This window comes from Pelophylax lessonae (genome assembly GCF_965119305.1).
Source record: "Pelophylax lessonae genome assembly, chromosome: 1".
Lineage (NCBI taxonomy): Eukaryota > Metazoa > Chordata > Amphibia > Anura > Ranidae > Pelophylax > Pelophylax lessonae.
Window position 1 is genome coordinate 495964650 of NC_138768.1, and position 26427 is coordinate 495991076.

Below are 26427 nucleotides of genomic sequence, written 5' to 3' on the forward strand. Positions count from 1 at the left end.
TCTGAAGTCATAGCTCTGCCATCGATGCTCTGCAATACACTAAAGCGAATAGCACTAGAACTAGAGCGAATTGCACTGAATACAGGAGTATGGTGTTGCAGACCTTCAACTTCAGAACCTGAGCTACAATTAGCAGATTCAATACCTGGGTTCAGGCGCTCTCTGTGCACTCATGAAGGTAAAATAGGTATATTCAGACAACTTTTGGTACCTGCGTTTCTTTCACCATTGCTACAGATTTCTTTTATTGCTTACCATTGCAATCTTTGCATTTGGAAAGCTTCCACTATTGGATTTTTCAAGTTTATTTATTCATATCATACTTTTGATGTGGCGATTACTTCCTTAATCTCAATAGTAGCTAGTTTCATCTTGCATTTATTACCTGGATGTTTGACTTGCTTATGATAGAGAAACAGGCTTCTGCTGTAGACTCCAGCAACCACACACACAATGCAGTGTTTCTGAACTCATAAGGATTTAAAGGTACATAATAATGATGTAAATGAATTCATGAAAGTTTTAAAAACGCAATACTTACAGTTGTAAAACATATCTTCTCTTTACATAGCCATCTAAAACAAAATAGAACAACAACATTAATGACTTATGTCCCCTCAGTAAAAAAAAAAAAAAACACTCTGATGACATAGCGTCCTTAACTTATTACTGGATTTATAAGCAAGAATCCCCAACATAACACTCCTTGCCCTGAGGAAATGTGTCAGTATGTCAAGGTCTTACCTTGCCTTCCTGTTGGTAGCCATCTTGGATATGTGCATACTGCTGTCTCTTATAAACTCTGTTTGCATCATCACTTTCCTGCTGCCTGGGTGCCGCACATCACCTGATGGCTTGAAGTCCTTGTGTTTGTGCTCCAAGGTTCATCATTGCTGGCAGTCGTCTGTTCTCTGTGTTCCTCCGTGCATGATCTGGCTTGGCTGATGAATTTCCTAGCTCTTGATTCCTCATTGGCAGACGACCCCACATCAGCAGACAATCGGGGATTAGCAGACTACCCACTACTGGACTCGACCCCGGCTTGGATGACTACCCGCTTCTGGACTTGACCCCAGCTGTTCCTAATTTTGCTCCTCACTCTTGCTGTGCATTTATTGTTGTTGCCCAAATAAACTGCTTTATTTTTTTTGTATCTTCATGTGGTCTGGTTTCCTGGCACCCTGACAGTACACAAAGGCCATGAATCCTGAAGATGCAGGTGCTTCTATGCTCCCCATGCTGGTTACCAGGCTCGATCAACAAGATCACCTTTTGGGTCAATTCGCTCAGGCGTTGCAGACGTTGCTTGAATGCACAGCACACCTTGCTCCGGGTGCTGCTAGGCCGGTGGTTCCTCCCGCTGCTGCTCCTGTTGCCGGTCCTGCAGCTGGAGTCGCTGTTACCAGAGGGATGACTGGTTCAGCCCCCCTCCTGCAGCACTATAGGGGTGAAACGAGTCAGTGTCGTGGCTTCCTAAACCAAGTGGGCATTTATTTTGAGTTGGTTCCTCAGGCATTTCCCACTGACAGGTCCAGGGTGGGCTTCCTAATCTCGTTGCTCTCGGACAAGGCCTTGGCCTGGGTGAATCCTTTGTGAGAGAAAAAGATAATCCTGTGATATTTAATTACCCGACTTTTGTTGCCTCCTTTCGTAGGGTATTCAATATGCCTGCTCGCTTTTGCTTCTGCTGCTAAGCTACTCCTGTTCATTCAACAGGGTATACGAACCGTTGCTGAGTATGCCATCGAATTTGCTACCCTGGTAGCAGAGGTGGGCTGAAATAATCAGGCTCTGGTGGATGTCTCTCATGGTCTCTCCGATGCATTGAAGGATTGTGGCTAAGGATCTCACTGATGAGCTTGAGGCTCTCAAATCTTTCCTGATTGTGATCGATACCAGGCTCAGGGAGAGACCATCGTTTAAGGCACGCCTACGGATGCCTCCTACCAGATTGGCTCCTACGTTTTTTCCCCATTCATTCCTCCCTCACCCCCCACACCTCCTGGGGATGGTTGTGAACCCATGTTGCTGGGGTTCACTTGCCTTTCCGAGTCATTAGGAGGAAGTAGGGAGGGTCCTATCTGTTCAGGAAAGGCTCGTACCTAAGGTCCTGTCGGGGGCAGATCTTAGGTGGAATTTCCTCATCCCTGGTTTCCCCAGAACGAAGGAAGATAGACCACTAATCACAGTTGTCCTCTCCTGGGCAGCAGGTTCGTGGTTACACAGGCGTTAGTAGACTTCGGTGCTGTCAATTACTTTGACAATACCTTTTGCTGCAGCAAATTCCATACCCTTGCAGCCCTGTGTTTTGCCATTAATCGTCCAGGCGACTAAAGGCAGACCCCTGCAACCGACACAGGTTACCCACGAGACTGTTCCGGTTGACATGGCAATAGGGGCTGTTCACAGGGAGTCAACCTGTTTCCAGGTTATATCATCCCCACACTGCTCTGTTGTTTTGGGGTACCCTTGGCTTCAAATACACATTCCTTGTGGGTTCTACTCCAAGAAGCTGTCTCCAGCTGAATGCAATTACGAGACTGGAGACAGAGCTCTTGGCCATTATCCTGCCTCTTAAGGAGTGGAGACACTCGCTTGAAGCTTCTGTGGTTCCAGTTCTCATTCGCACCGATCATAAGAATCTGATGTATCTCTCAGAGGCCAAGAGGCTCACACCCCGTCAGGCCAGACGGGCCTTACTCTTGTCATGTTTTAACTATGCGGTCTATTTGCCCGCTCCAAGAATGTTAAAGCTCATGCCTTGTCTCGCCAGTATTCTGAGTTGTCCAGGTAGGACTCCGTGCTGACACGGGTCATACCTTCGGATAATATCTTGGCTACCATCCGCACCAACTTAACCTCCCCTCTTGGGGAACATATCTTGGCTACCCAACCTTATACTCCCACAGAGAGACCTGCTGGCAAATGTTTTTAACCTGAGGGGTTGCGCATCAGACTGTTGCGCATGTACTACAATTCCAAGACTGCCGGTCATCCTGGTAAGAACCAGTTTTCCTGGTTCTATTTCCCGTCAGTTCTGGTGGTCATCTCTCCACACAGATGTTGCTGAGTATGTGGCTGCTTGTTCAGTCTGCCCAGAACAAATCTCTACGGTACCTTCCCTTGGGCCTACTGCATCCCATTCCCAATGGTCTCACCTGGCCATGGATTTTATTGTGGAACTTCCCGCATCTCGAGGTTGCACGTTTTTCCTTAATGGTTGTCGATGGGTTCTCCAAAATGTGCCACTGTATTCCGTTTAAACGGCTGCCTACCGCTCAGGAGCTTGCCTTGGTGTTTGTCAGGGAGGTTTACATGGGTTACCTAAGGAGATTGTCTCAGACCGTGGGAGACAGTTTGTCTCCAGGTTCTGGCACACCTTTTGCTCCCAGTTGGGTTTTCGACTCTCCTTCTTGGCCTACCATCCGCAGTCCAGGCCTACGTGCCGCTGAGCATTCCAACCAAGCTCTGGAGCTATTCCTTTGCTGATATATCTCTGACCATCAGGACAATTGGGTTGATATACTACCCTGGGCAGAGTTTGCCAGGAACTCTGCCATCAACTCGTCTTTTGGAAGGTCTCCATTTATGGCCAGTTATGGGTTCCAACCCATTGTGTTGAGTCGTTCTAATGACAGGACATTCCGGCTGTGGAGGATCATCTTCATGCTCTACGTTCCTCTTTGGTCAAGATTCAAGAGTCTTTACGGGTCTCTGCACAGCGTCAGAAGCTCCAGGCAGACCAGGGCCTTTTATCTGCTCCTTCGTACCAGGTCGAGGAGAGGGTGTAGTTGTCGACCTGTAATCTCAAACTCAGGGTGCCCACTCCTAAACTGGCACCCCATTTTGTTGGGCCTTTTCGCATCCTCCGTAATGTGAACCCAGTGGCCTATGGCCTTTGATCTTCCTCCTGGCATTGCGTATCTCCAATGTCTTTCACGTGTCACTTTTGAAGCCACTGATTTGCAATCGCTATACTTCTTCACTTTCTCGCCCTCATCCCATTCCTGTGGGCAATCATGAGGAGTATGAGGTTAGAGCATCTTGGATTCTTGTCTGTTCCAAGGTCAGGTTCAATACCTGGTGCACTGTAAGGTTTATGGTCCTGAGGAGCGCTCCTGGGTTCCCTCCATTGATGTTCATGCTCCCACCCTTTTCGTGCTTTCCATGCTCGCTTTCCTCAGAAACCGTTTTTTTCTCCGCAGAGGAGGGGCCGTTGAGGGGACGGTACTGTTATGGTCTTACCTTGAATTTCTGTTGGCAGCCATCTTGGACATGTGCAGACTGCTGTCTCTTATAAACTCTGTTTGCATCGTCACTTGCCTGCTGCCTAGGTGTCGCTCAGTGATGATGTTGCACACCTGACTATATATATAACCTGATGGCTTGCAGTCCTTGCCCTTGTGTTTATGCTCCAAGGTGCATCACTGCATCTAAACATTACAATCGTATTTGGGCATCAGCTGGCTGCTCTTTGCACTTATTAGTGTCAAAGAGACTTCTAGCCCACCTATCTTTATATCTGCAAATACATACCAGCTTCATACAATACATACCACACTATAACTCCTTGTAGCTGCTGCAGTTATCTTGTTCATTTTCTGCCTAAAGGACTCCTCTTCAATTACGTCTCCTCCTAATCTGTACTATTGTTGGCCTGCCTCTCACAACTATTAGCTTACTCTGCATCAACATTTTTTGTTCTTTGTCACAAGTGTTCTATGAGATAACACATCCCAGAACACCTTTAAATGCACACTCTCCCTACCTACTGGCATGTGGGTGGTGCAGAATTTAGCTGTGCAATCTACTAAAGTGCATGCACACCTCAGTGTAGATTCTAAAGACATATTCAAACAGGAAGGTAAGAATTTTTTACTGCAGAAGAGACAGAACAGTACATTTATAGAGAGTCACCAGAGAAATTAGCCCAATAAAAAAAAAAATGTAAATTTGCTCATTTAGCTGTAAAGGGATTCGCCCAACATTTTCTGCTATGATTAGCTGTAAGTAATATTGCAGTATTCACTGGGGAAATCTTGTTAGATTGAAACCTGCCAGGTCAGCAACTACTTCGGCAGATCTTAGTGGGAATAATTTGAGCAAATCTTGTTAAATAACAGGCGTTCACTTATTCACATATTACTGTTGCCATCCACAGTGCTAATAGTGTGTACAACCATGCTGTATGTCATTTTTGTTTATTTCTTTTTACTTTGGTTTGCAGGCAAGTATCCCTTTAGCAAGGGAGTAGTGAGCATGCAGCCCCACTATGCTTTGCTGATACCAGCCCACATGGCCTTCAACATTGGGGGAGGTTTGCGAGGGGTTCCAGGTGTGGGAGCAGTTTTATGATTAGATAATTTTATCTGGAAATTCCACTTTAAAAAGTTAACTGTTAATGTAAAGCTTCCCTTGCAGTATTATAGTTTGTTCCAATAGGTGGCACTGTTACTTTGACTAAACAACCAAGGCCCAATTCACAATTAAGCAATGTTGGAACATGTTCAATATGGCCAAAAACTGGTTACTGTAATGCAATATTTTGCACAATAGCGGTACCTTAAACTAAACTTCTAATATGGTCTATTTACTATAAGTGTGTGCAACATACAGTGAATTTACGAAGAGATATGTTATGCTATGGAGTATACACTCTAGTGTCTCAGTGTTGGTGACAGTAAAAAGTTTACTCTAAAAAAAAAAAACAGCAAATGTAAAAAGCTACAGTGAATGTGACGTTATGGTGAGCATGCACATGTGCATACTGTGGCCACACACAATTTCATATGCTGCTGCTTTAAATGATGGTTGAATAATATACATAAATAAGTAAAACCAGAAATAGGCATATAAAAATTATGTGTCTGAAATACATACATTTGCCTTTACTATTTCTGCACAGTATTTTTTCTTGATTGGTGAACTGAATCACTTCAAAGATTTCTCCTTTACCGATTGGCAGATCTTTTCCTCCACCTCTCTTGTTTCCAGCACTTGGGACTACCATCATACGAGTCAAAACCTTTATTTCTCCTTCAAACTATATAAAAAAAGAGAAAAAAAATAAGCTGATTTACTAAAGAGTTGATAATCCTCACACAATAATTGTGTGAATATTCAATAAAATTATTCAATTATACAGTATGAAGAGAACATTTTTATTCACTTATTTTATCTCTGCACGACTAAATAACTAAAGTATAGCTTGATTTTGATTCAGCTTCTGTAAATATAAATCAGAATTTTACTTTTGTAATAATATGGTAATAATCTTGGTATATTACTTTTGGTCCTGTATGGTGTGTGTGTGTTGGATTGAGAGCAGCAAAAGGTGCAGCTGACTAACTTCTGTAGCAGTAGGCACCGTGGTTCTGCTTTCCCTCCAAGAGCAACTGCCCTGTATTCAGGTTAGAGATTAGAAAACTGAAATGCTGCCAAGGCACTGGTAGGAAAGGGAGCAAGGTGATCTTAAATGGTTTGGGTCTCTCTCATGCACATGGATGTTTTGAGGCTCTAGCATTATATCACTTATTTTTTCTGCATCTGGCGAGCCGCATGTGGCGTGTACACCCCACCATAGAGGTAAATAACCATGCAAAGGCATACTTGGGTATACTCTTTTTCATACATCGGTAATATAAACATAAACGCCCATGCTGGAGATCATGCAGATGCACAAAAGAATCTGCATATAGCAAAGTACAGCCTCTTATACAGCTGTAGGCAGGGGTTGATTGACTGCCTCTTTACAGGAGAATTTTTCTTAACTCTTCCCAGGAAGGAAGGTGAATTCACATCCTTCCTGGCGGGATCTTATTTAAACTCTGGGTGGAGCTTAGCAGTAGGGGTAGTCTGATAAAAATAGTGGATCCTGGTCAGAGAAATGGACTGAAGGACTTAAATCTATTTTTCTAACATCAGTATGGGCATCCAAACCTCGTACCAAACCTCTGGCTGAATTGGAGTGATTGCAATGGAAGCCTACTATCACTAAAGGTGTAAGTTGGGACAGTACATCATTAGATCACTGTGCTGAACAAGTGTATGTCATGGAGAAACACACTGTGGGATACAGAATATTGAGGAGACAAATCTAGTACAAACTGGTTGGGTTGCGGCTGGTGGTGGCTGGAAAATTAGGTCTCCCTCATTTTGATGAGACACTGACCCCTTCCATGCAGCACACAGCATGTGACCTGGGCCCCAAAGTCACATGGCCCTCAGGTATGCGGGAGACCTATTCTGTAACCATGGAGGAGATGTTGAGCCCGACACAAGTATCGTTGCCAGCCGTCAGTGGGTAATTACTAAGGATACCAATTACTAAGGATATCAGGAGTATGGCAAGTGAAGGGTTTATAACTAGGGATGATCGAACTTTTGAAAAGTTCGGTTCGGCCAGAACATCCGAACTTCCCGAAAGTTCGGCCCGGATTTCAGAACCCCATTGAAATCAATGGGACCCGAACTTCGGTAATCAAAAAACACCATTTTTAAGCCCTAAAACCCAATAAATGCCACTAAAAAGGCCCTAGGGTTCTGGGTCATGCCCCATTAACTATTAATCACACAAAAAAAAGTTCTTAAAAATTGTCATTTTTGATAAAAAAGCCAATTATTGAAAAAAAAAAAAAAAAAGAGAGATTTTTTGGATTTAGTATCTGGGGGGTCTAAAAAGTGTACATGTGAAGTTTCAGCTCTGTAGCATGTCCAGAACCATGAAAAAAAAAAAGATAATTTTTCAGTAGAACAGGGATGTGGGACCCTCCTTTTACACCTATATTATCTTTTTTTCTGGTTCTGGACATGCTACAGAGCTGAAACTTCACAGGTACACATTTTAGACCCCCAGACACAAAATCACACAAAAAAAGTTCTTAAAAATTGTAATTTTTGATAAAAAAAGCCAATTATTGAAAAATTAAAAAAAAAAAAAAAGAGATTTTTGGATTTCGTATCTGGGGGGTCTAAAAAGTGTACATGTGAAGTTTCAGCTCTGTAGCATGTCCAGAACCATAAAAAAAAAGATTGTTTTGTATTAGAACACTTTCAGCTCAGGGGGTTAGCTTCTCTTCTCGGTTTTCACACCTTGCCGGTTTCAAAGCAGGCATTTTTTTGGGTTCTTTGCAGTCAGGAAAAACATCTGAACTTGTGTATAGTGGTACTGTGCACAAGTTCTGATGTTTTGCATGCCTCCAAAAACCCCCAAAAAATGCCAGCAAAAACACACCTGGGCATTTTTTTTTTACGCTAGAGTTTTTTTTGGCATTTTTTGGGGTTCTTTTGAGGCAGGCAAAACATCTGAACTTGTGTATAGTGGTGTATATACACACATACATATATTTATATACACACCTAGACATATATAGGTGTGATAGTAGCAGAAATATATGCTTGCGCTAATGAAATCATTTACAGTAATATATTTCTGCTACTATCACACCTATATATGGCTAGGTGTCTATATACATATAATTATGTGTGTATATATACCACTATACACAAGTTCAGATGTTTTGCATGCCTCAAAAGAACCCCAAAAAATGCCCAAAAAAACGCTAGCGTCAAAAAAAAAAATGCCCAGGTGTGTTTTTGCTGGCATTTTTGGGGGGTTTTTGGAGGCAGGCAAAACATCAGAACTTGTGCACAGTACCACTATACACAAGTTCAGATGTTTTTCCTGACTGCAAAGAACCCCAAAAAATGCCTGCTTTGAAACCGGCAAGGTGTGGAAACCGGCAAGGTGTGAAGTTTCAGCTCTGTAGCATGTCCAGAACCATAAAAAAAAGGATTGTTTGTATTAGAACACTTTCAGCTCAGGGGGTTAGCTTCTCTTCTCGGTTTTCACACCTTGCCGGTTTCAAAGCAGACATTTTTTGGGTTCTTTGCAGTCAGGAAAAACATCTGAACTTGTGTATAGTGGTACTGTGCACAAGTTCTGATGTTTTGCCTGCCTCCAAAAACTCCCAAAAAATGCCAGCAAAAACACACCTGGGCATTTTTTTTTGACGCTAGCGTTTTTTTTGGCATTTTTTGGGGTTCTTTTGAGGCAGGCAAAACATCTGAACTTGTGTATAGTGGTATATATACACACATAATTATATGTATATAGACACCTAGCCATATATAGGTGTGATAGTAGCAGAAATATATTACTGTAAATGATTTCATTAGCGCAAGCATATATTTCTGCTACTATCACACCTATATATGTCTAGGTGTGTATATAAATATATGTATGTGTGTATATACACCACTATACACAAGTTCTGATGTTTTGCCTGCCTCCAAAAACCCCCAAAAAATGCCAGCAAAAACACACCTGGGCATTTTTTTTTTGACGCTAGCGTTTTTTTTTGGCATTTTTTGGGGTTCTTTTGAGGCAGGCAAAACATCTGAACTTGTGTATAGTGGTATATATACACACATAATTATATGTATATAGACACCTAGCCATATATAGGTGTGATAGTAGCAGAAATATATTACAGTAAATGATTTCATTAGCGCAAGCATATATTTCTGCTACTATCACACCTATATATGTCTAGGTGTGTATATAAATATATGTATGTGTGTATATACACCACTATACACAAGTTCTGATGTTTTGCCTGCCTCCAAAAACCCCCAAAAAATGCCAGCAAAAACACACCTGGGCATTTTTTTTTGACGCTAGCCTTTTTTTGGGCATTTTTTGGGGTTCTTTTGAGGCAGGCAAAACATCTGAACTTGTGTATAGTGGTATATATACACACATAATTATATGTATATAGACACCTAGCCATATATAGGTGTGATAGTAGCAGAAATATATTACTGTAAATGATTTCATTAGCGCAAGCATATATTTCTGCTACTATCACACCTATATATGTCTAGGGGTATATATACAGACATATATGTGTATATATACCCCCTATACACATGTTCAGATGTCATGTCTGACATCAAACATGTCCTCAAAAAAGCACTGGCAGTGGCAGCCCCTGCAGCATGAAAAATGCTTGGCTGGTGAGAAGCCATATTTCTGTCCCGAAGCAACTCAGAGAAATGATCATTTCTCTATAGCGGTCACCCTGCTATGGAAGGGTTTTGTCACCCTTCCATAGCAGTCACTGTCAGTTAACCCTCCACTACACTACGGTCCCTTTACACTTAACATTTTCCCTACAGAAACTAAATTTTTGAAGCTAACTTAAGTGTAAAGGAGCACTCTAACTACACTAGATATCCCTTTCCTCACACTAAAAATAGCTAAATGACACTTTGTAACACATTAGAACAGAACAGCATTCCACTCTCTTCCATGTCCCGTACAAGAATGCTAGGAATTTGGCGGGGGCGACCTTATATACTGGGGGGCGTATTCACTAATGATTGGTCTAGGGACCCCCTAGTCACTCCAATCACATTCCTAGCATTCTCCTGCCCCCTCAATTGGCTTTTGCTAATGGTTCTGGTCCAATCACGGGCTTTTAAAGCCCATTTCCTGAAGCATTGCATTTTGGTCGGTTCTGGTTGCCGAATTCTGAACTTTTTGCGCAAAAAGTTCTAAATTCGGCCGAACCTCGAACACCCAATGTTCGGGCCGAACCGATGGTGGACCCGAACCGTTCGATCATCCCTATTTATAACCTGCTATACATGCACACCAGCTGCAGAAATTAAGTTCTGGGTGGGCTGTGAACTGTGTGTGTCCAGGCCTTCAACAGCCCTGTTCAAAAGTGGACCCCCTAGTGGAATTTGTGGGTGACTCTGTTGCAGCTGGCCCTGCTTTCACAGCTGATCACTTCCATGCCCAGTTGTACTTGTCACCTGCAGCTCCCTACATGTTGAAAAATGCCAGTATTTTTAGCATGATATCTTGGAAAATGTCAGTTCCTCTGCTGTGAATTTGAGGATGAATTGTTCCACACTGTTTGCAGCTAAAGAGGTCAGTGAAAGCTTGTATTAAAGCTCAGTTGCTGTGTATTAAAATGTATCTACATTTAAAAGTCCAAGTAACCTGTAAGTGTGAAATGTTATGGATCGTAGCATTTGATTGAGCATGGGTAAGCTATTATGGCTTTATAGTGAGCTTGTGGCCATGGTATAGACCTTTAAGTAAATAAATAATTTTAACAAACAGTGAGTGAGCTTTAAAACAAGTCTTTATAAAAAGACTGCAAAAGACTGGAAGCACTGCAGAAGCACTGAACAAGTTGTTCAAGTAGTTCTTTTAGGCAGCTAAACTTGTTCTGCTCCTAGATAATCTCTGTGCTTAATTATAGGATTACAAAACTGGGAGGTTGCTGAATTCCTGCTGGGAGGGAGGAGCTGGATGAGTTGAAATGCTGAGAGAATTACTTGAATGAATTTAATGCATCAGCTTTGTACTTTGAGGATAAATATCTCTATAGTGCCAGCAAACACAGAGGGAGGATAAGTTTAATCATAAAACATAAATATGTTGCCTCTAGTCCCCTCTAACCTTTTACGGTAAAGATATTCATTTTTGGATGTAGAAGCAACAGCAATAACAATTTATTGTTTGGAAAATGCTAGTTTTCTGGCTGTTATACAGAACTCCTGGCTGAGAACAAGTATGAAAATCACAGAAGCCAGCATTTAAAGCATATTTGGGGAAGCTTAACAGTGGCAGCCTCCTTGTTTCTTTCTTGACAGATTTTGTTTATTAATGAAATCTAAAAAAGGAGATACCAGATAAAAAGAGCACTCACAGAGGTAAATTAAGTTACGTCAAAGACACTCTGTAAGCATCTACAAATAAGGGTGGTTAATACTTGCATATTTTTTGGTGTATATATATATTTTATATATATATATTGTTTTTTATTTAATGTTCTTCTCCTGCACTCATTTTGCATGACACATCATCTTCAGCATTTAATTAAAAGAATGACAAAGCATTCAAGACATCTTAACACACTTCTAATATTGTCATTCTTGTACCTCAATATCAACCATTCAATTTACAAATTTACAAAGAGTTTAAGACATCTTAACACACGTCCAATACTGTTATTTTTGATAATTTCTATATCAACCATTTACAGAGATACTGCTCTGTACAGACACTATACTAGTAATCACAGTGATCAGCGATTTATAGTGTGACTGCTAAAAAAAGTGGAGGCCAATTTGCCACTTACTGACACTGGCTGGGAGGGACGCTAACTGACTCTGATTCTATCTTTCATCGCTAGTGACAGTAATACAGTAATCAGTGATAAATACTGCACACTAGGGATGCACCGAAATTTCGGCCACTAAAATTATCGGCTGAAAATGAGCATATCCCGTTTCGGCCGATAATGGGTTAACAATGCCGAAATTAATATGGCCGCCGTGAGGAAGGAGGAGGGCGCAGCGCAGGTTTTAAAAGTCCTGCCTCTGGCCGGCAGCCCGCCTCTCAATGACGTCCCTACTACTACGATGTGTGTATGAATGAAGTGACATACCAGGCGGGAGGGCAGGCGAGCGGCCGCTAATAGATATAACTATGTGAGCTTCACTTCCCTGTCAGCGGGACTGTGTGTGAATGAACTGACCTGACACTGGGTGGGGGGGCGGGGGGAGCGGCCGCTAATAACTGTAACTATGTGAGCCTTCACTTCCCTGTCAGGCATGTATCTCCGCTGACAGGGAAGTGAAGGCTCACATAGTTATAGTTATTAGCGGCCGCTCCCCCCGCCCCCCCGCCCGGTGTCAGGTCAGTTCATTCACACACAGTCCCGCTGACAAGGAAGTGAAGGCTCACATAGTTATATCTATTAGTGGCCGCTCGCCCGCTCGCCCGCCCTCCCGCCCGGTGTGTCACTTCATTCATACACAGATCGTAGTAGTGACATCACTGGGAGGCAGGCCGCCGGCCAGAGGCGCTTCTTTTGAATGAAGGACACCGGAGGAGCACTCAGCAGAGTGACGCTACAGTATGGAGATTGAATCGTTGGGATGGGGAGGGACGCTGAGCCAGAGGGGGGGAGGGTGTACTGCCGAGGGGGACGCTGAGGCAGTGGGGGGGGGGGGTTAGCTGAGGCAGCTTACTAATGGTATTAGTATTATGCAGCATGAGGGGGTTAATATATTGCCACTGCTGGTCACTGATGCATTAGTGACCGACCAGTGGCAGTTAATTAACCCCTTTGTGCTGCATTAGTGCAACCAGTATCAGTGCAACCAGTGTTAATTAGCACTGATACTGGTTGCACTAATGCAGCACAAAGGGGTTAATTAACTGCCACTGGTCGGTCACTAATAGATGAGTGACCAGCAGTGGCAATACATTAACCCCCTCATGCTGCATAATACAAATTCCATTGGTAATTAAATTAACTTCTTGCCAACCCGTCACAGTACATATACTGTGACAGGGTGGCAGCGACAGGTGTACGTCGCTACCTGTTTTTGGTGTATGCCCCTGTTCTATTTTACATTTTTTGGGGGGAAAAAGTCATTTTCGGTTTTTGGCCAAGGGCATCCTGCATTTTCGGTTTCGGTTTCAGCCCAGAATTTTCATTTCGGTGCATCCCTACTGCACACTGTAATAATAACATTGGTGACAGGGCAATCAGGGGTTAAATGTGCCTAACAAGTGTATACAAGTGTAAATGTGCTGATTTTACTCACACAGGATCTGTCTCTTATCTCCCTGAACAAAAAGAGCTCAGGGAGGAAGAACTAGTCAGATACTGTGTCTTCTGTTTACTAACAAGCCACAAGGGTGTACTGTGATTGGCTAAAATCGATCAGCAGGTTCATGGCCAAAATCATTGGCTGAAACCTGTTGACAAACTTGTGATGTAGCCAATCACAGCACAGGTCAGCATACGTGCTCGAAAACCATGAAGTAGTACTAGTAAGTCTCAGTGCCTGACTGTGCCGCCTGCTCACAGTAAATGAAATGTGAGCGGGCATCAAGTGGTTGATGAGTAAAATATTTTCATAACTCATTCTGTTTATAGTATAGGCTGAAAAATGTTTCTAGGTCTTGAATGACCACTTATCACCACCAGCTAACTGTTCACAGGATTAGCAATCTTCCAAAACATTCTCCAGTTGATGCAAACAACCCACCACCCACCTTTCTCCAGCCTATTAGATGGCAAGTGGCACTTTCCGCTAGCACTGCTCCCTTTCCTCTACCCCTTTACTAATACGAAAAAAAACCCAAAAAAAACAATAAACTTCGCTTGTAAAGCACTCTGCTGGGATAGGTGCCAGAAGATGGTCAGAAGTATCTCTGTTTATGGAGACATTTGCTATATGTTAAACAACTAAGTTAAAACCATGAAATAAGTGTCACTGGAATCACTCGTCTGCCTTTTTAACTAAAGTGACAAAAGTAGTAGAAGTGAACAACCTAGATGCCCCTTTTTTATGGTATTACTTAGTGCTAAAACCGGTATAGATTAGCTTAACCATTTAGAGAATGAACAAAGGTCATTGGAAAGAAAAAAGGCTGAAATGTGAAAACTTTAAAAATGACATCATAAAAATAATACTGTATGGTTAGTGTATTAAACAAGGTTTGTCATTTTAATACCTTAAATTTCTTCCTCATTTCCTTTAGCTCTTTATCTTCTGTATTCTTGATTTTTAAATTCTCCCTTTTTGGTACTTCAGGTTTACTGTTAAAAGAAATCAAGTACCCAAATTAGCACACAAAAATAATTTATAAATTTCTTAATTAAAAATTGTTTTGGATGCAATGGGGAAAATTAAAAATTTATGTTAAGTACTGTATATTATATATATTAAGTATCCTGTGATGGGTCTGCAGGGATATAAATAGGAGGGCGTTATTTTTGGTCAGCACTATTTTGATACTGGTAGGTACAATATCTCTCCCTCCATTTTTCACACATATTTACTTTTTTGACCTGATTTGACCTTGGACTACTGGGGTAATCCCATGCACTGGTGTCACTGCCTCACAAAGTTGCCTCACCATACTATTCTATTACTATATTTTGTTTGTTAGTGATTATTAGGTGGAAGACACCTGCTGCTCACTTTTGGTTGGCTGTACCCGACATTTTAGTCCTTTCATAAGGACATTATTGTATTCATGTCTGCTTGGTACCACGTTGAATTGCTCGCTTGCAGGTGTGCTGCATGTCTGGCTCCCCTGGTTGCTGTGCTGTTTATTTCTTTCCCGGGAGCTGCAATGCCAAACCTTCATCCACTGTCCCCGCTCGTCTCCACCTGGTTAGGCGGCACCAGTGAGATGCATCGACTTCGGGTACAGTGTCTGGCGCATGGCAGCAGCCTAGCCGACATGTCATGGGGCCGTATCACATTAGGTGAGGCTGTGGAGGGTCTTGTACACCTGCATTGTCCATTCCCTCATGGTGACCAGGGATGGTGGGGTTTATCTCTGCCCTGCCCTCCCCCTGGGCATCCACCCAGTATTGGGAGGTAGAGATGGCTTTGTGGTTTGCCCGGTGCTTGGTTCGTGGCGAACTTTGCTCGTTCGCTGTCCGTCGATCATGCGAACATATGGGGATGTTCGCGGCCGCCATATTCTTTTACATTGTGAAGAACTTTGACCCATGACACATCCATCAGGTGGTACAGGACAGCCAATTGAGACATTTCAGCACATGGACATACCCCTTACCTTATAAATAGACCTGACCTGGCTGCCATTTTACATTCTGCCTTTTGTCAGCGTAGGGAAAGGTTTGTTGTGTGGAGCAGGGACAGATTGTCCATGACACAAATTGCTCGGTAATAGGTCCACAAAAGTCCTTTTAAGGACTGGTATAGGTGTATTGTGTGTATTCTGTCTTTTGTCAGTGTAGGGAGAGGTTTGCTGTGGGGAGCAGGGACAGACTGTCAGTGCCGGTTCACACTGATGCGATGCCGGAACACCGCAAATATATCTGCGTGTTCCCGCATCGCATCCGCAGCACAGGCAGTTCACATTGTCATATATGATATGCTGGAGGTGTCAATTCCAAGTTAACGACATCCCCAGCTCAGAATCGGATCTCATGATGTGAATCACCATGCGATTACGATTCTGCTGCGGACCAAAAAAAGGGACCTGTGCGTGTTCACTGCACAGACATAGCATGTCATTTTAGGAGTAGTGCGCTCCAAATTACATGCGATCTCTGTGATTGCATCAGTGTGAACCGGCACTTAGTGCGATATGCGATCTGCCTGCCTTTTTCTAGAAAAACTTGAGGACGGCATGATGGAATGTGGAGTGGAGGACAATTGTGAGGAGAGAGGAGAAGGAGAAGAGGCTGGACGGTGAGAGCCAAGAGTGTTGCTTTGTGGGTTCTGACGGCGTTGCTCCCACTGGGCTCGGTTATGGGAGTCCAGGTGCCTTCTTAGGCCCCTTTCACACAGGCGGACCGTTCAGATCCGCCTGTTCGTTTTTTTGGCGGATCTAATCGGTCCCCCCATGCATGTCTACGGGGTATCGGATGTCAGCGGAGACATGTCCGCTGACATCCGATCCGATCCGTCAAATCTGGACAGATGGAAACCCTATTTTCCATCCATCCAGCGGATCGTCCCTAGGTGAGTGTTGGGCTTACTGCGACTTATGCGTTGACTGCAAAGGCTCCAGCATCAGGGAACGCATAGACTGACAGGTGTCCGACTACATCGGGTTAACAAATGATGTGGACGCTGTGAGAAGTGATGAACCCCTGGACTACTGGGTGGGCAGGCTTGACCTCTGGCCAGAGCTTTGCACAATTTGCAATGGAACTGTGGGCTTGCCTCGTGTCCTGTCCGAAAGGTTGTTCAGCGCAGCAGGGGGGATCGTGACCAATAAGCTCACTCGCCTAGCTCACGACAGTGTTGACTACCTCACATTTCTAAAAATGAATGAGGCGTGGATCTCGGAGGAATTCAACACATGTGACCAGTAGACCATATTTGATTCAAATTCCTCATGACAGGCCACAAATATCCGCCCCCACCCATAACAATTCATGGTCCCTATCTTAGGTAAATACAGCGGCATAAAAGCCTTTTATGTCCGTTGAATGCCTAATTGCTACAGTCTGTCCCAGCTCCACACAGCAACCTCTCCCTACACATAGTTACATAGTTACATACTGTAGTTTGTGAGGTTGTAAAAAGACATCAGTCCATCCAGTTCAACCTATGATGTGCGTGTGTGTTTGCTGTTAACCGTACATTGTATACCCCTGTATGTTGTGGTTTTTAAGGTGCCCATCTAATAGTTTTTTGAAACTATCGGTGCTCCCTGCTGATTGTGGAAGAGAATTCCACATCCTTACTGCTCTAACAGTGAAGAACCCCCTACGTATTTTAAGGTTAAACCACCTTTCCTCTAGTTTTAGTGAGTGGCCACGTGTCTTATTGTATTCCCCTTCTCTGAATAGTTTGTTCCTTATGCTAGGGTCGCCAGTACAGTATTTGTACATTGATATCATATCCCCCCCCCTCAATTGTCTCTTCTCCAGAGAGAATAAGTTCAGTGCTTGTAGTCTTTCCTCATAGCTCATGTCCTCCATTCCCCTAATTATTTTTGTTGCCCTTCTCTGGACTCTCTCCAGTTCCAGCACATCCTTCCTGAGGACCGGGGCCCAGAACTGGATAGCATACTCCATATGTGGCCGGACCAGAGTCTTGTAGAGAGGGAGAATAATCTCTTTATTTCTGGAGTGAATCCCCTTTTTTATGCATCCCAGTATTCTGTTGGCTTTGCTTGCAGCGGCTTGGCATTGCATGCCCCTGCCAAGCCTGTTGTCTACCAGTACCCCCAGGTCCTTTTCCATCCTAGACTCACCCAGAGGTTCCCCCCCCATAGTGAGTAGCTTGCTTTCTGGTTTCTGGCACCCAAGTGCATTACTTTACATTTTTCAACATTAAACCTCATCTGCCATGTAGTTGCCCACCCCCTTATTTTGTTCAGGTCTGCTTGTAAGGTTTCCACATCCTGCATAGACGATATTGGCATGCTTAGTTTAGTATCATCCGCAAATACTGAGATTGTACTCAATATCCCCTCCTCTAGATCATTTATGAATAAATTAAACAGGATTGGTCCCAGGACAGAACCCTGGGGGACCCCACATTCCACACCCGCCCAATCCGAGTACTCCCCATTAATCACCACCCTTTGAACTCTCCCCTGGAGCCAGTTCTCTATCCAAGTACTCACCTTATGGTCCATACCTAATTTCTTTAGTTTGAACAGTAAGCGTTTGTGGGGAACGGTGTCAAAGGCCTTTGCAAAGTCCAGATACACCACATCCACAGGCTTTCCTTTATCTAGGTGGCAGCTCACTTCATCATAGAAGGTTAATAGATTGGTTTGGCAAGAACGATTTTTCATGAATCCATGCTGATTACTACTAATAATACCATTTTCATTACTAAAGTCTTGTATGTGGTCCCTTAACACTGACAAAAGACTTTTGTGGACCTATTAGCTAGCGACTTGTGTCACTATACAGTCTGTCCCTGCTCCACACAGCAACCTCCAGCCACAGAATACAATGCCTGTGGGCTAATTTTTGGGGCCTGTACTGGCCGACACTTACTTCTGTATCCTGTGAATGCCTAATGTACCTCCAGCCACAGAATACAAAGTTATTTGCTGTCAGGTGAACGCCTGTGGGCTAATGTTTGGGGCCTATACTGGCCGACACTTACTTCTGTATCCTTGAATGCCTAATGCAGTGTTTCTAAACTCCGGTCCTCAGGGCACACTAACAGGCCAGGTTTGCAAGAAAACTGAAATACATCACAGGTGATATAATTTGCTGCTCAGTGATTGCAGTATTCTAGTCTGCATCTCCTCAAGGTAATACTTAAAATCTGGCCTGTTAGTGTGCCCCGAGGACTGAAGTTGAGAAACACTGGCCTAATGTACCTCCAGCCACAGAAAACCAAGTTCTTTGCTGTCAGGTGAATGCCTGTGGGCTAATTTTTGGGGCCTGTACTGGCCGACACTTACTTCTGTATCCTTTGAATGCCTAATGTACCTCCAGCCACAGAATACAAAGTTGTTTGCTGTCAGGTGAATGCCTGTTGGCTAATTTTTGGGGCCTCTACTGGCTGACACTTACTTCTTTATCCTGTGAATGCCTAATTTTTCAGACTGGCATTGAAAATCAATGGGTCTGTAAACGCACCGCTAAATTGTGTAACGGATGCGGACCCATTTTACAGACGTGTGAATGGACCCAATATGTATTTGACATGTATTTACCGGCTGCTGTCAGTTCTGGCTGAAATTTTTTTTTAATGGCAACTTTTCCAATAGCAATACTTCTGGTACATCAGTGTCCATGTTGTGGGACTATGTGTGCACAGCTAGTAAGTATTTTGTGGCTGCAAATATGTCCTGGAGGTTTTTAATGTTTGCCTGCCATTGAAGTGAATGCGGTTCGCGCACATTTGAGAAAGTTTCGACCGATGTTTGTCCATCACTATTAGGAGGTATCCTGTGATGCGTCTGCAGGGCTATAAATAGGAGGGCCCAGACACCAGTCTATGCAATGCCTCACAGGTGGATGGACACACACTTTTGGTCAGCACTATTTTGATACTGGTAGGTACAACATCTCTCCCTCTATTTGTCACAAATTTACTTTTTTGACCTGATTTGACCTTGCACTACTGGGGTAATCCCATGCACTGGTGTCACTGCCTCACCAAATTGCATTTATACTTGATAACCAATACACTAAAGCCCCATACACACACGCAGATCGTCGTCATACAAACGTCGGCGGACGAAAGATCTGCCGATTGTATGCGTGTTAGTATGGTGCCTCCGACAGCTGTCTGCACACAATCCGCGGACAAGAGTCTTTCTTGCAAACATGAAAATTTTTGTCTGCGGACACCAGAACGGACAATTGTTTGCCTGTCAGTACAGAAATCAGCCGACAGACAGCAGATTTGCAAGACTGGGCATGCTCAGAAAATAAAAAACACAGGGAAAGTTAACCATTACATGACATCACTTCTGCAGTCAGCTGAAGTCTGCGGACAAAATTCTTGTGCTGTCCTTGTGCTGTCTTTGCACTTTTCAACAGACACCGACATCCCGGGGAGAAAAGACGAACATTTGTATGACGACGATCTGCGTGTGTGTATGGGGCTTTAGTTTCACATGTGGATTCTTTAAAAATTAAGCTGTGCAGGTCACTTTCACCACTCCCATTTAAACAATGTGTGTGCTTTTGATTATTAAATAATTATTTTAAAAAAAATGTACAGATGTTTTACCTTTCCAACATTTTTCATATTATTTATTTTTAATTCTGCACATCACCACCCATTTACACTCCTTTCTTTTTAGCCACCATCCTGACAGTTTATGTTGGACAGTTCTGTTGCCCATTTTTCCATTTGTCCTGTTTTGTGCTGCTGGCCAATTTTGAAACCTTTACCCACAGCTTCCGGGTCAGACGTCTCCGGTGGCTGCCGGTGTGATTTTGGCAAGCAGCTTTCTGCATTTTTGTAAATATGGATCCCTTAGTCTGATTCCCACATTCCAATCTACCGGATATATTTCCATGTTCATTACGAGGTTATATTTTTTTGAATCACTTTACTTTATAGATTATGTCTATGCATCAACCCCTGAAGAGGGAGGACTGTTTTCATGAAACGCGTCAGATCACCACTGATGCCATGACACATTTGATATTTACTATTTGATTACTGTATATACCAATGTAATGGATTTGTATACTTCGGCCAACTGTTTGGCATTATGACACCTTTTTCCGGTTTCATTGCTGGCATATTTTCAATAAACTTGTACTATGTTTTTAATACTGGTTGTGTGGCGCTTCATCTAAGGTCCCAATGGGCAAAACTCTGCAATTTAATGTACAATAGGGATGGAGGCGCTTTGCAGGATACTACCAACCATATTTTGTTTCTTGGTTCATCTATGTGGGCTTACCTTAGGATAGGTTTTCTGTTCTCAATAACACTTTACCTCGTGGCAACAATTCTTCTCTGTGATGCCATGATTTTGAAGCTGTACTGACTTAACTTAAAGTAAAGGTGATGGACCTATCTTTTGGCTGGAGGAGACATAGCATGTAAAGAATATCAGTACACAGTTAGGCCACAGGTGGCTCGATGGGTGCTGTATCATAGTATACTACTACATTGGAGAGAGGGGGATATAATGCTAATTATAAGTAACAAGTGTAAACCTGGTTGGTTCAGAAGGTGGTGGTTAAGGGAACAAGTCACCCTCCTGGCAGTGAAGAGGAGACCGCAAAATGGAACACTCGTCAAGTGACCAGAGTCCCATGTTTGGGGTAGAAAATGTGGCCCTTGGATAGCCCTGCCAGTATCTGTGCAGATGTGGAGGTGCTTTGACTGGCTTGCCAGCAGGGAAAGATGGCACAAGAGTTCATTCACAAGGTGGTAAGCTGCTGAACAGAGGCACTATGAAAACATACTTTGAATTTTGCTGATTGTTTGAGATTGTTTGAGATTTCTCCATAAACTTTATTGCTAAGTATTGAGAAAAAGAGCAGAAGATATTTATAATAAGGATGATACAGCAGAAAGTGGGGCGGGGGAGTTTTTTTTTTCTTCCAAAACCACAGATAACTCCTTGTCCAGTAATCATATCAAACCAGAAGTATACAAAATATAACAAAATTATAAAAGCAACACTTTTGTTTTTGCCCCCAATTTTTCATGAGCTGAACTCAAATCTAAGACTCTTTCTATGTACACAAAATGCCTATTTCTCTCAAATATTGTTAACAAATCTGTCTAAACCTGTTACTGAGCACTTCTCCTTTGCTGAGATAATCCATCCACCTCACAGGTGTGGCATATCAAGATGCTGATTAGACAGCATGATCATTGCACAGGTGTGCCTTAGGCTGGCCACAATAAAGGCCACTCTAAAATGTGCAGTTTTACTGTATTGGGGGGGGGGGGGGTCCGAAAACCAGTCAATATCTGGTGTGATCACCATTTGCCTCATGCAGTGCAACACGTCTCCTTCGCATAAAGTTGATCAGGTTTTTGATTGTGGCCTGTGGAATGTTGGTCCACTCCTCTTCAATGGCTGTCTGAAGTTGCTGGATATTGGCAGGACCTGGAACACACTGTCGTATACGCCAATCCAGAGCATTCCAAACATGCTCAATGGGTGACATGTCTAGTGAGTATGCTGGCCATGCAAAAACTGGGATGTTTTCAGCTTCCATGAATTGTGTACAGATCCTTGCAACATGGGGTCGTGCATTATCATGCTGCAACATGAGGTGATGGTCGTGGATAAATGGCACAACAATGGGCCTCAGGATCTAGTCACGGTATCTCTGTGCATTCAAAATGCCATCAATAAAATGCACTTGTGTTCGTTGTCCATACCATATGCCTGCCCATACCATAATCCCAACGCCACCATGGGTGACTCGATCTACAACTTTGACATCAGCAAACTGCTCACCCGCACAACGCCATAGACGCAGTCTGTCATTTGCCCTGTACAGAGAAAACCGGAATTCATGTGTGAAGAGAACACCTCTCCAAAGTGGCAGACACCATTGAATGTGAGCATTTGCCCACTCGAATACGACGACGAATTGCAGTCAGGTCGAGACCTCGATGAGGACGACGAGCATGCAGATGAGCTTCCCTGAGACAGTTTGACAGTTTGTGCAGAAATCCTTTGGTTATGCAAACCGATTGTTGCAGCAGGTGTCTGGGTGGCTGGTCTCAGACGATCTTAGAGGTGAAGATGCTGAATGTGGAGGTTCTGGGCTGGTGTGGCTACACATGGTCTGCGGTTGAGAGGCCAATTGGATGTACTGCCAAATTCTCTGAAACGCCTTTGGAGATGGCTTATGGTAGAGAAATGAACATTCAATTCACGGGCAACAGCTCTGGTGGACATTCCTGCAGTCAGCATGCCAATTGCACTCTCCCTCAAAACTTGCGGCATCTGTGGCGCTGTGCTGTGTGATAAAACTGCACATTTTAGAGTGGCCTTTTATTGTGACCAGCCTAAGGCACACCTGTGCAATAATCATGCTGTCTAATGAGCATCTTGACATGCCCCACTTGTGAGGTGGATGGATTATCTCAGCAAAGGAGAAGTCCTCACTAACACAGATTTAGACAGATTTGTGAATATTTGAGAGGTTTAGGCCTTTTGTGTACATAGAAAAAGTCTTGCATCTAAAAAATGGTGATGGGGGGGGGGGGGGGGCCAGAAACAAAAGTGTTGTGTTTATAATTTTGTTCAGTGTTTATCAAAGAAACCAACAACTCTGCAGCATTTGCTTTTTCCCACTTACATAATCAAGACTGAGCCATTTTTTTCTTAACCGGTTGCCGACCGCCGCACGACTATATACTGCGGCGGTCAGCCCCGGCCAGGCAGAGTGACGTATCGGTACGTCACTCGCCTGTCACTGACTTGCGAGCCTATCGCGGGCGGGCGCGCGCCCGCCGAGGCGCGCTCCCGCCGCGGCTCGTTCACAGACAAGTCAGTGCGTGTGACCGGCGGACTCGATGTCCGCCAGTCACACTGCGATCGCTCCTGTGAAGGGAGAAAGACAGAGCAGCTTGTGTAAACAAGCTGCCTGTCAGTTCTCCCTGTGTAAAAGTGAAGATCTGTCCGTTCTACTATGTAGAACGGTTGATCTTTGCTTTTACACCAATAGGAATGTCCCTACACAGTTAGAATCACGCCCCTAGGACACACTTAACCCCTCCCTGTCCAATAAAGTTAACCCCTTCCCTGCCAGTGTCATTTTTGCAGTAACAGTGCATATGTATAGCACTGATTACTGCAGTAATGTCACTGATACCCCCAAAAGTGTCAAAAATGTCAGTCAAGGGTCCGATCTGTCCGCCACAATGTCGCAGTACCGAAAAAAAAAATCGCAGATCGCCGCCATTACGCGTTAAAAAAAAAACACGAAAAATGACAAAAATCTTTCCCTTTGTTAGTAAACGCGATAACTTTTGCGCAAACCAATCAAAATACGCTTTTTGCGATTTTTTTTACCAAACATAGGTAGCATAAAACAAATTGGCCGAAAAATGTTAAAAAATTTTGATTTTTACTTTTTTTTTTGGGGAATTTCATATAAAAAAATGTGAAAAATATTGTTATTTTTGCAAAATTTACGCTCTTTTTTTGTTTATAGCGCGTGATCAAAAAATCGCACAGGTGATCAAATACCACCAAAAGAAAGCTTTGTTTGTGGGAAAAAAAGGACGTCAAATTCGTTTAGGTACAGCGTCGCACGACCGCGCAATTGTCCGTTAAAGTCACGCAGTAAAAAATCGCAAAAAAACCCCTGGTCCTTTAGCAGCCAAATCCTCCGGGGCTTAAGTGGTTAAATGACACCACCAATGCTTTGACATTTGACATTTTTTTTTCTTCCAATTTACACCACTGAGTTCTGCTATTTTGGTACGCTGCATTCGGCTTGACTAATACCCCCATTCCCTGCACATACTACTATTGCCTTTGTCTTACAGATCTCCAAAAGTTCCCACTTACACAATGGGGTTGATTTACTTTGCATGTACAGTTGCATTTTGCAAGTGCAGTTGCTCCAGAGATTCATAAATGAGGGAAAGCTTTGCTAAATTACAATACCAAACCATGTGCAAGTAAAAGTGTTTTTTTTTTTCTTGAATTTGATTAGGCATCCTTTGCAAAGTGAAGCTGTACCTCATTTACTTATAGAGTGCAACTGCACCTGCAAAATGCACTCTATTTGCCTGGGTAGGTCAATCCCAATACTTTTTGTATAGCAGTGCAAGTAAATGGAAATGACTGTTTCCATCAAGCCATGTTCCTGGTGGATAGCTGTTTAGAGAAAAATATTACCTATATGACAAACAAGTATAGTGACACCTTGCACCAGTAGATTATACTCTCAAGTGTGGATTAGATTAAAGGCTTCTCTGCCTAGATAAAACGCAGTTGTAATGCAGCCTTTTAAACTGTTCATCATTTTTTTTTTTTTATTCAATTGTTATTACAAAAAATATGACAGTATAGAGAGCTCATCCAAATAAGTCAACAGAATGCTCACATATGTGCATGTCCACACGAAAAAAATGAAAGAATAAGATTTTTAAATTAATAAAGAAGTAGATTTTGATTTTCTTTTTCAATTTAGTTTTGATTTGATTAAAACTGAAAGGTCATAATTAAATGAAGCTAGAGCATGCTGAGATATGTCCAGGTGCATTAAAAATAGATAAAATATAAAGAAGTGTAACAGGCAAATTGAAGAGTTAGGTAAATTTGGCAAGCTAGGATTAACTGGAGTTGTCAAGGTAGAAAAACGAAACTTATAATAAGAAAATCATGTACCTTGCCAGTAAGATAATAGTAACATCGTAAAAGGTTTCTCCATTTCTCACAAAACAAGGTTAACTAAAAACCAGGAAGGGAAAGGAGAAAAGGTAAAAAAAAAAAAGGAGTAAAAAAGGGAGAGCATAGCTTCAGAAAGGAAAAAGAAACACCCTCGGATCCATTTTGCTTTAGTACACAACTATGTAGTACAGCAATTGAGAATTTTTTAAAATAACTGATTGTGTATTTTTTCGACACACCCAAAAATGTGTTTGTCATTTGTTTGTAGATCACGGACTTGGCAGTAACATTCAATGCCAAACCTCAACTCACAAAACTAGCAAACAACTCCTATACATTAAAAAGAGAATACGTTTCCGAGAGACAGTGAATCAATAAGTCTACCCCTTTACAAAACACTGGTTAGGCCTCATCTTAAAAATGCAGTTTAGTTTTGGTCACCAATCCTCAGAAAATACATTGTTGAATTAGAGAGAGTTCAGCAATGGGGAACAAAATGAACAGTGGGGATGGAGGATCTCAGCTATGAGGATCAATTATATTGATTGGTTATTTGCCCTGGAGAAGTAGTGCTTAAGAGGGGATATGATTACAATATATACATCGTTACATACAGTATCTCACAAAAGTGAGTACACCCCTCACATTTTTGTAAATATTTTATTATATCTTTTCATGTGACAACACTGAAGAAATTATACTTTGCTACAATATGAAGTAGTGAGTGTACAGCTTGTATAACAGTGTAAATTTGCTGTCCCCTCAAAATAACTCAACACAGCCATTAATCTCTAAACCGCTGACAACAAAAGTGAGTACTTAAAAGGTGCGGTACTTAAAAATCTCCATCGGTGACGCTTTAAACATTTTTAACAATTACCTGTTTAGAGTTACAGAGGAGGTCTTGCACTGTAATTTTTGCTCTCACTCTAATGATCACGATGATATCTCACATGTGTGGTTTGAACACTGTTTACATTTGCGGGAGTGACTTACGTATGCAGTTGCTTTGGCAGGTGAGCATTTAGGGATGGGGTGCTTTACAAACTTTTTTTTATATATTTTATTTTTTTATTTTTAATATTTAA

General features: G+C 42.7%; 1 protein-coding gene across 3 annotated transcripts in view; it reads right to left on the reverse strand.

Moving 5' to 3' along the window:
* The window catches only part of LOC309553636 (FYN-binding protein 1-like), a 649087-nt gene that overhangs the window by 128748 nt on the left and 493912 nt on the right, over positions 1 to 26427 (reverse strand). For all 3 annotated transcript variants that reach the window (XM_082254927.1, XM_082254926.1, XM_082254925.1), the window contains 3 exons: positions 14552 to 14636; positions 5881 to 6043; positions 542 to 575 (listed from right to left, as the gene is read on the reverse strand). In XM_082254927.1, the coding sequence (XP_082111053.1) occupies positions 542 to 575; positions 5881 to 6043; positions 14552 to 14636 (282 nt within the window). The remainder of the gene's footprint in view (positions 1 to 541; positions 576 to 5880; positions 6044 to 14551; positions 14637 to 26427) is intronic.